Raw genomic sequence first — 9,801 nt, forward strand, 5'->3', positions numbered from 1 at the left:
GCTAGAACTCTGTGGCATTGACCTGGTCTCTAATCTGAGCTGCTGTTAACCTGCCATTTCTGAGGCTGGTGACTCGGATGAACTTATCCTCCGCAGCAGAGGTGACTCTTGGTCTTCCTTTCCTCATGTGAGCCAGTTTCTTTGTACCACTTGATGGTTTTTGCAACTGCACATGGGGACACTTTCAAAGTTTCCCAATTTTTCGGACTGACTGACCTTCATTTCTTAAAGTAACGATGGCCACTCGTTTTTCTTTACTCAGCTGCTTTTCTCTTGCCATAATACAAATTCTAGCACTCTGTTCAGTAGGACCATCAGCTGTGTGTCCACCTGACTTCTGCACAACACAACTGATGGTCCCAACCACATTTATAAGGCAGGAAATCCCACTTATTAACCTGACAGGGCACAACCTGTGAAGTGAAAACCATTTCAGGTGACGACCTCTTGAAACTCATCAAGAGAATGCAGAGTATGTGCGAAGCAGTAATCACAGCAAAAGGTGGCTACTTTGAAGAACCTAGAATATAAGACATGTTTTCAGTTGTTTTACACTTTTTTGTTTAGTACATATTTCCACATGTGTTAATTCATAGTTTTGATGCCTTCAGTGTGAATCTACAATGTCAATAGTCATAAAAATAAAGGAAACTCATTGAATGAGTAGGTATGTCCAAACTTTTGGTCTGTACTGTATTTACATCCACAAAATGTCATGTGGTTGTCTGTAAAACTGAATAAAATCACTAAGAGGGTCATTAAAATTATGTCAGATGGTAACAAAGTTCTAGGTCAGGTCGATTAACAATGCAATTTAAAAAATAAAAATAAAACAGTTGCAACTGGGAGCCTGCACCTTAGCATCTTTACATTTCCAAAACATTATTTGTCATATTTGGACACATAAGGTTGAGAATAAAATAAAAATTTGAGAAAATGTAAATCCATTTTGTCCCTATTCTCAAGAATCCCTGATTTACATGAACTCGTCCAGATAACTGGTTATGAATGTGCAAGATTTCAATGTTTAACATTTTACAGTCATGTTATAACTTCCAAGTTATTTTTACTTTTAATGAGATTGAAAAGAGAAAAGATGAAAGACAAAGCAGCATTTTTATTTAGTTTATTTCCAGTTCAGTGTTTGACATTTTTCCTTTTACAGTTGGGGGGGAACAAAAAAAACAAAAAAAAAACAACTGTTTTCAAAACAGAAAAAAAGATTATGATGTTCTGGTTGTGTTCAAGCTCAAACTGTCTGGAAATTAATAACCAATTGATATCAACTCAAACCCACATCATTTCAGTTTTAATAAAGACATTTCATAAGCAGCTGGTAAACATGTAAAACATTTCCAGGAAAATATTTTAATTCTGATAAACTGCTGCCAAGTACCACGTTGAAGCTGCCCTTTCCTTTGTCCTACTGCTCCTGAAGGCATCATGACCTCTGACTGTAAACTGACCGTGTTCCCCTTTTTGATTTGTACCATTATTCTCACTGACCTGATTGTCATTCCCTTCTGACCTTTGGCCTGTACCATTAAGCTGGACTTCAGGCGCAGATTTTGCGCCACCTGCTGGTCTAATGAAGCCAACACCTTTACAACCAGTAACTAGTCATTCTGGCTCCTGAAGGCTCTGCATGTGCTTTGGTGTTAATAAACTCATCTTAGATCTAGAAACATAATTATGCATAAATTACAATGCTCTTTTCTACAGCAGGTTTATATAAAACAGCAAAGAGCTTAAGGCAGGTTTCAAGTTTCCAGACACATTTTGTTCACCAGGAATAAAGACCAAAACGTCTCTTTGGACTGTGTCGTTTCTAACCTCTGGTCCAGATGTTCTAGAGTCTTCCTTCCTCCACATCTGCTTCATTAACAGGAAGTGATTTAACATGACTTTTCCACATCAAGCCTCCGATAATAAGAGCAGTGGTCAAGACAGGAAAAACCAGGCCAAGATGTTGATGACTTTGTGGGTCCTTTGACTCGTCTGTGCTTCCATCCATGTTTCCTGCAGATGAAGGAGTGAGGATGATGAGGACATGACTGAAGATAATCAGTTAATCTCATAGCAGCTGTTTTCTACTCAACATCTACAGAAAAAAAAACAAACATCTGATCTGAGAAGGTCTGAGAGCCACCAGGCAGCAGAAGGGAAAGATTTCTAAAGTCACAAGTTTTAGGAAAACTAATTTAGATGGAGAGAAGGCCCTGCATGATCTCTGCACTGTAAAACATCTGAGCCACATTCAGTTGCGTTTACTCACTTCTGCACCATCAGTCAATGAATGTTAAAGTTTTAGATTCTGGACTGAAAGATGACTTTGTTAAAGATAAACCTACAGCAGTAAGTTGTTTTAACTTTGTTAATTTTATCATTTCTCAAAGAGTTGCATAAACAGGGTTTTATGTTGGCATTAAAAAAAGTTAGGAGTGGGAATTATTTCTGAGTAAACTTAGCAGCAGGTTTCCGTTTCCTGTGCTGCAATGTGATTAGGATGGAAATGTTTCACATTGACCTGCCTCATGTGTATTTAAGGAAAATATTGGATGTAGTGCAGCTGTCGGATTGTTGTGGTTGAGGAGAAAATATTCTCACAATACTTACAATCCCAACACATTTCAGCAGTTAGAGCAGAAATCAGTGTGATGTTTGAAACATCTGAGCCGAGTTTGGCCCTGTTCTCTTAAGACTGGCCTCACCTGGAGGAGGGGGCAGAGCTACATCCAGGTGGACGGTGCAGACAGGAGCAGATCTCAGAACAGATCGCTTCTCTCTGTCTGTTCCTCTCTGAATTCGACACTCATATGATCCTCCATCATCAGCAGTCACGTTCTCCAGAACCAGAGACAGATCATCTTTAATTGGTCTGTTCTGCAGGTCGACCCGGTTCTGGTAAGATGGATGCTGGTGTTCTGGGTCCAACTGCTGATCTCTGTACAGAAGAACATAATCCGAGTCCAGATCAGTTCTCCTCCACTCCACAGCGATGACCCCTCTGTCCCCGGCAGATCCACACGGCAGAGTGATGTTCTGTCCTGGTTCTGCTGTCACATTTGTCTGACCTGCGAGAGAGAGGAAACACCGAACAGAGAGGTCAGAGGTCAGTGAGAGACCATGATACCAGAGAGGACACAGGTCTGGACTCTGTCCAAGCCAGACAAATTCTCCTTCTAACCATTCATTACGTTTTGCAAAGTAGATTTTTGTTCAGTTGTATTAGCCGTTAGTAATTGGACTGGCTATATTTTATCATTTGTTATGTTTTTATCCTGTCAGAAGTGTTTTTATTGGACCCAAGGATAACCAGTGATGATTAGTGAGAACTGAAGAGCTTTTATGCTGAGGTGAAAGTGGCAAGACAACCAGAAGATCTCGAATGGTAAATGGAGAGCAGGCAAAGGGAAGGTGAATGACATGAAGCTGAACGAGGACTAAAGTTACAAACCAAATACAGAAACACCTCTAAAGCAAAAAATAATAATAGAATGCGACAAGATCTGTAGAGTAATAAAGGAACAGAAACCTTTGAAAACTCAAAGACAACCACTGTAACTCAGGAGAGTTTGTATGGAGGAGTGACTCACATATGACATGTTCCAGGGTCAGGTCAGCCAGCGTGTGAAATATTAACAGCTCAGGTGATTATAAAATAAATCTGCAAATAGATCCTCTTATGAAAACACATTATTGCTGTTAAAACAACTCACCAGCAGTAGCAAGAGTATTTTTAGGGACAAGGAAGTCATCTTGAAAGAATGCCGCTACATTGACATGGAGATGAGCTGTGTGACGTAATTCAGGTCGCAACCTGCACAGCCGCTTATCATCACTACAGTATTACTATCAACTCCAAATGAAACCAGCTCTCAAGTCACCCAATCATAATAATGAAAAACCAGGGTTGTGTATTGTTGAATAAATCATGAATGCCAGACAAATGTAACTTCAGCAGTTTCTAACTATTATTTATTAATTATAATCTGCGATGGCACAGAGACCATACCTCAACATTTTATTACCTTCTCATGTTTTTCAACAGAAAGCTCAAATATCATGGCAACATTAAGTCAAGTTTGATGATCACAAAAAAGTCGGATGCTGATACTCAAACTTTTTCTAAGATGAAAAACAGAAAAGGCAGCAGAGACTCACCGGTACGCTTCAGTGGAGAAGCAGATTCTAGTAGAAAATAAGTCAATATCAGATGGAAAACAGTCATACTGGCAGAAATAACTGGAGCCGTAGTGACATACAGATCCACTGGTCAGTGACAGTTTAATAGCCTGAGATCATTTGAAAAAAAGTCTCGTGTCTCTAACTCCTCCCAGAGGCTGTTCCAAGATGAAGTAGCATTTCCTGACTGTAAAGGGCGTCCCAGCACACAAAACTACTGAGGACAGACCATCCCAGAGTTTACTGAATTGTAATCATCTGAATGGGGGTGTTGAAGCAGAGGAACATCTAAAACATGCAGGTCGGCGTGCCTTGAAGACCAGGTTTGGGAAACCCTGATGAATCTGAAGCAGACTCACCAACTTTACATGTTCCATCAAAGTACCAGACCTATGGATGTTTTCCCAATCATTCCAAAAGTCTCCAAATATTTAATGTATTCATGTAACCTGATCTACACTGAGCAGAGCTCCTCATGTTCCCTCTGTGCACATAAAGCTCATACATCTATTTAACATAGATTTTAAAAAAATTATAAAATCCAAAAAACAGAAACTAATGCCAACAATAAAATGGCATAACTAGTAGCTTTGTTTGAAATATTTCACAGCAATACATCAAACTCACCTCGACTGAATGCTTCTCAGAGTTTGACAAGCCACATTCCACTGGATGAACAGTGCGACGAAGCTCAGAGGGGGAATATCTGTCCGGTGTGCAGTCTGAGCTAGAAGAAGCAGGCCGAGGAAACAGACTTTGCTTTTGTTTCTCAGAAACGACTACGTTTCTGAGAAACGCCCCACCCTGTTCGTGCGAATCAAATGTCAACAGACTGAATGAGCTGTAGCTCACTGTGTGCTTTGGTCGTGCAGTGGAAAATCCCCAGAGCTCATTCTAGTCCAGATGTGTCCAGTCCTGGTCCTGCAGGGCTGGTGTCCTGTAACTCTTAATGTCTCCCTGGTCCAACACACTTGAATCCAACAGCTGAATCACCTCCTCTGTTCAGGCAGGTTCTCCAGAGTCCTGCTAAGGACCTCATTATTTGACTCAGGTGTGTTGAAGTTGAGACACATCTAAAAGTTACAGGAGGCCCTCCAGGCCTGGAGCTGGACGGCTGTGCTGTGGACACATGCTTTTAATAAACCCATTATTTACTCTTCTCCTCTTTCTGCAGCAGAGGTTAAATTGATCACTTTTCTTGTCTTAACTGATTAAACATGCCGCTAAGCATGCTGGGAAATAGTTCCCACTCTTCTCTTTTCCTTTTTTCAGTTTTTTAAGCGTTAACCTAAAAACTCTAGATTATCCAACTCTGACAAAATTAATAAAAAGTTAACACAGCTTACTACTGTTGCTCTGACAGATCAGAACTGAAACAACAGAACAGGAATGTGAATCCTTGATAAGTTTTGAACAGATGCAGCAGCTCTTCCTGTTCTTTGGAATTAGAATTTATTGTCACTGTAAAACTAGCTCCAAAACAGTAAATATATACAGGTCCTTCTCAAAAAATTAGCATATTGTGATAAAGTTCATTATTTTCCATAATGTAATGATATAAATTAAACTGTCATACATTTTAGATTCATTGCACACCACCTGAAATATTTCAGATCTTTTATTGTTTTAATACTGATGATTTTGGCATACAGCTCATGAAAACCCAAAATCCCTGTCTAAACACAGGCTTTTTTTTATAGGGGCGTACATTGGATGTTTCACCCAGAAAGAGTCAGCATAGTAACAGTAGAGGCTGCAGGATGGGGGAATGGTTGGGGTGAGGGCAACCATTAAAGTTGTAGCAATCAGACAATGTAAATAAAAATGTGTAAAGCGTGTTAATAAAAAAGCAGGTAAGTCAAGTCATCAGGAAGACCAGCTTTGTGCAGACAGACAGAAGGACTCTAACTACAAAAACATCACTGATGGACATCATCCCCCTCCATACATGGATCTGTTACTGAACTGCAGAGCTCCTTCAGGGACAGACTGCTGCATCCTAAATGCACAAAGGAGCTTTATGCAGATTCTTCCTCCCAGCAGCTGTTGGACTCTAAAACCATCACTGCTCCCAACAAACTTATAACGTTTATATATATGTACTGGTATTTATATTGCTTTACTCATTCTGAATGACATTTCTATTCTGCACATTTATGTTGTTGCAATGTTTTTGTTGTCACTTACTATAAATAGTCTGTTTTTAATGCTGAAATACACGTGCACATTGTACATTTTTAAAAGAACCAACTAAGTTCTTTTACACAGTATGCTATTTTTTATACCTGCATTGCATTTATGTTGAAATGCCACCTTTACTGTGCAGTATTTTTATCATTTGTTCTGTTTTTACGTGCTTTATATTCTATATTTGTGTCTATTTGCTATGATTGCCTGTCACTTGCACAAAATTGTGGGACAAAAAAAGTATATATATAATTTATTCTATATAAGCAGTTGAAAAGTACTTTTTGATGGTAATGGTTTGTTCCACTATGTCTCAAAATCAAGTTTGAAGGACTCCGTTGGACTTGGACTCAAAAAGGCATCAAGAGTCTGAGATGGAAAAGAAAGAAAGAAGAGAATGTGATTATAATCACCAATCCTTTCAGTCTCCCTTCTGTCCATCTATTAGTTCACACACACACACACACATTTCATGTATGTCTGTATGCTTTAAATGGTATGTGTGTGCATGTGTGTTATTTAATAGTATACATTTCATTGTTAGTCTTGTAAGTGTGTATGTATGAGTCTGTAGTGGTGTGTGAGAGAGAGAACAGAGTTTTTGTCTTAAACTGCCCCTCATTTTTGGGAGTGGGTATTTAGTAAATTAGTACATTTTTTCTTTCACACTAAGAACAATTTCTTATTTACAATGTTTGCCTGACGGTACAAAAATACGACAACATAAAAACAATGAGCAATATTTTCTTTATAATTGTCTATTAAGCTTGAAACACCAACACATAAAATAGAAAACATGTTTTGATGCATGCATTGTTTGAGTTTATCTATAGTTCATTTACCATTAAAGTTGTAACAAAAAAAGAGTCCAATCAGAGGTGGACAATAAGAGGCAACCCCATGCTATGACAGGCTCCATAAAACAGCAGACCAAACCAAAGAGGAAGTGATGCGATCACTGTGGGTGGGTGAAGACTCTTTCTGTTCCTGCAGCACTTCAGCCTCAGAGGAAGAGTCTGAACTTCTCTATCAGACCTCTGAGACGTGCGATGAAGGAAACATCTGTCAGATTTCTGCTCTGTAAGTAAAGATTCTTTCTGTGCATTTGGAGTCTACAGAGAACCGATGAAACAAGACAGTGATGAAAAACCACACATTTATCATTAAAAATACTTTTACCGTTATGTGAGAAATAAAGTATTTATTTCCCATTTTCAAAATGTTGTTTTTCTTGGTTTAGTTCTAACCTCAGTGCTGTGCGGCAGAACAAACCAAGGTTGGTTTATTTCCTGTTTTACAATCATTCAGTTTTGTTGATAGTCAAAATAATCCTATGCTGCTCTATGCTTTGTACAATAAGCATTTCAGTTTCTCAGCTTCAAGAAACACGTGTTGACTGTTTTATGCATAACTATAGATCTTTGACAACCCTTAGTAACAAAAAGTTTTTCCTTCTAGCTGCTCTGACTGTGAGTCCCAGCAGATCTCAGTTCTTCATGAGAGAATCAATGACTCTGATGTGCTCTGCTGGAGGAACTGTGACGAGAAACACGACTGAAGGAACCAGGACTCAGTGTGGAGATGGATGGGGAGAAGCTGCTGGTTCTACCTGTGAAATCAGCTACTTGTTTAAACATGACTCTGGTGTGTACTGGTGTGAGTCCACATCTGGATCCTCCCCCAGCAGCAGCAGCAGCATCCAGCTCTCTGTCTCTGGTAAGATCAGACTGTGGAGTTAGTGTTGCTGTGTGGAAATGGATGAAATGCTGTAGTTTGTCTCTGTGTTGAGGTGGATCAGTGATCCTGCAGAGTCCTGTCCTCCCTGTGATGGAGGGAGATGACGTCACTCTGAGCTGCAGAGCAAAGAGTCCAGCCCACAACCTCCCAGCTGCTTTCTATAAAGATGGCTCCTTCATTGGTGATGGACCATCAGGTCACATGACCCTCCTCCATGTCTCCAGCTCTGATGAAGGCCTCTACCAGTGCAGCATCAGCAGTCAGGATGGAGAGTCTCCATCCAGCTGGATCTGGGTCAAAGGTCAGCAGCTTCTCTGGATTTTGGTTTTAACTTGTATCACCATGGTAACAAATATTAACTCTATTTCAGAGAAACCCATCACCTCCTCTCCACCCAGCAGTAAGTCTGAGGAGCTTTAGTGTCACTGATTTCATCCTCCGTCTCCTGACTGAGTTTAATTCTCCTTCCATGTCATCCAGCAGCTTCATCTATGAATCTGTTCTCATCATCATCATCAGCTGCTTCCTCTTCAAACTCCTCCTCCTCCTCCTCTTCCTCTGTCGGTCTTCAGGTTTTCATCCACCTGGTCGTGTTTTCTCCGTACTTCATCTCCACTCTGCTCCTGGTGTCTTTATATCGACACAAAGATAAAGGTAACACTTTGAATAAATCACTCACTTCATTCATTAACCAATTAATTACTTAATAAATTTGCTCTCTGACATTTAAAAACCTATCATGTATCTAATCTTTCCTTATTAAACCTGCAGGAGACCATCTGCACAACTCAGTGGTTATGATTTCCTCCACTGGATGATCTGAGTTATTACATCATCATGTTTTCACCACAGTGCCTGAATCATTATATCCATAGATTTATCTGTAATGGGACTAAAACATTAAAGCATCTTAACATCCCTCAGGATCTGAGTTTCTGTTTGAACTGATCAAATGTCCACTTTGAGTCTCACTGGAGGAGAAACGGTCAGATCAACGTAACATTTTTAAAACATAACCTTTTGTCCTTTTTTAGCTGGTTTCTTCATTAAAAACGAATGAAGTTATTAATTGTATTGTTTCTCTAACATTATCTTGTGCTTCGTGCCACTTTGTGTCTGTCATGTTCAGTGTTGGCAGCCTGTGGTTTTCCTGTCAGCTCAGCTTGTTTCCTGTTTTTGCTGCAAACCTGATGGTGGAAATAAAATGTTTAGCTGCAGACCTGATGGTCCAGGGAATCACAGTAAAGGTTGAGATGTGAGCATTCTTTATGTTTGTATGATAATAAACCATCTCTGATCAAAGTGACTCTGGTCAGAAAGAGGTTAAAGAGTCATACCAGCCTGCAGCAGGGGCAGCAGCACAGAAATCCTGCATAGATGTGTGTGTGGTGTTAAGCTGATTCTAACACGATGGAAAAAGTATCAACTTAAGAATCAGCTTAACACCACACACACACACATCCTTGTTTATAGACTTTGCGGGGTCCAAAAGTAGAATGGTGAGTTGCGGGGCCCACCCTTTCTAGACATCCTAGATCTATGAAAAAAAATCAGGCAAGTCCCCAAAAAAATCTTGATACTAAAAATCACCTTCAATAAACACAATTTGAAACTTTATTTTACATGTCAGTTTTTTTGGTCACTTGTGGGGCCCATTTCTAACATTTATGCTTTGCGGGGTCCACCTTTACA

The 9,801-nt window shown here is 39.7% G+C and overlaps 2 protein-coding genes across 10 annotated transcripts; one reads left to right on the forward strand and one right to left on the reverse strand.

The window, feature by feature from the left end:
- Positions 1–1,152: 1,152 nt before the first annotated feature.
- LOC103460292 (cell surface A33 antigen-like) lies at positions 1,153–5,145 on the reverse strand. Of its 8 annotated transcripts, XR_532897.2 has the most exons (5): positions 4,813–4,864; positions 4,165–4,191; positions 3,597–3,667; positions 2,712–3,074; positions 1,153–2,019 (listed from the first exon to the last, which is right to left on the reverse strand). XR_532897.2 is itself a non-coding variant. In XM_008402397.2 (3 exons), the coding sequence occupies exons 1-3, from the start codon at positions 4,229–4,231 to the stop codon at positions 1,850–1,852; spliced, it is 600 nt and encodes a 199-aa protein (XP_008400619.1). In that variant the 5' UTR covers positions 4,232–4,795; the 3' UTR covers positions 1,153–1,849. The 8 variants fall into 8 exon arrangements, 1 of the variants encoding a protein (XP_008400619.1); XR_001776268.1 differs by lacking the exons at positions 3,597–3,667; positions 4,165–4,191 and adding an exon at positions 5,038–5,145 and having other exon boundaries at positions 4,813–4,912; XR_532896.2 differs by lacking the exon at positions 4,165–4,191 and having other exon boundaries at positions 4,813–4,851.
- Positions 5,146–7,387: 2,242 nt separating this feature from the next.
- Positions 7,388–9,033, forward strand: LOC103460315 (Fc receptor-like protein 5). Of its 2 annotated transcripts, XM_008402417.2 has the most exons (7): positions 7,390–7,452; positions 7,613–7,648; positions 7,831–8,088; positions 8,162–8,410; positions 8,480–8,509; positions 8,593–8,763; positions 8,881–9,033. In XM_008402417.2, exons 1-7 carry the CDS (start codon positions 7,422–7,424, stop codon positions 8,925–8,927), a joined length of 822 nt encoding a protein of 273 aa, XP_008400639.2. In that variant the 5' UTR covers positions 7,390–7,421; the 3' UTR covers positions 8,928–9,033. The 2 variants fall into 2 exon arrangements, with proteins under 2 accessions (XP_017158730.1, XP_008400639.2); XM_017303241.1 differs by having other exon boundaries at positions 7,388–7,452; positions 8,162–8,509.
- Positions 9,034–9,801: the final 768 nt, after the last annotated feature.

Source organism: Poecilia reticulata, unplaced genomic scaffold (assembly GCF_000633615.1).
Source record: "Poecilia reticulata strain Guanapo unplaced genomic scaffold, Guppy_female_1.0+MT scaffold_224, whole genome shotgun sequence".
NCBI lineage: Eukaryota > Metazoa > Chordata > Actinopteri > Cyprinodontiformes > Poeciliidae > Poecilia > Poecilia reticulata.

Excerpts from the sequence above, each read along its gene's own strand:
- LOC103460315 (XM_017303241.1), top strand. The coding sequence starts at position 7,422 with ATGAAGGAAACATCTGTCAGATTTCTGCTCT. Across the intron at positions 8,510-8,592 it reads CACCTCCTCTCCACCCAGCA|CTTCATCTATGAATCTGTTC; the intron begins GTAAGTCTGAGG and ends GTCATCCAGCAG. Across the intron at positions 8,764-8,880 it reads ATATCGACACAAAGATAAAG|GAGACCATCTGCACAACTCA; the intron begins GTAACACTTTGA and ends TTAAACCTGCAG.
- LOC103460292 (XM_008402397.2), bottom strand. The coding sequence starts at position 4,231 with ATGACTGTTTTCCATCTGATATTGACTTATTTTCTACTAGAATCTGCT. Across the intron at positions 3,075-4,164 it reads TTCTCCACTGAAGCGTACCG|GTCAGACAAATGTGACAGCA; the intron begins GTGAGTCTCTGC and ends TCTCTCTCGCAG. Across the intron at positions 2,020-2,711 it reads AGCTCTGCCCCCTCCTCCAG|GAAACATGGATGGAAGCACA; the intron begins GTGAGGCCAGTC and ends CTTCATCTGCAG.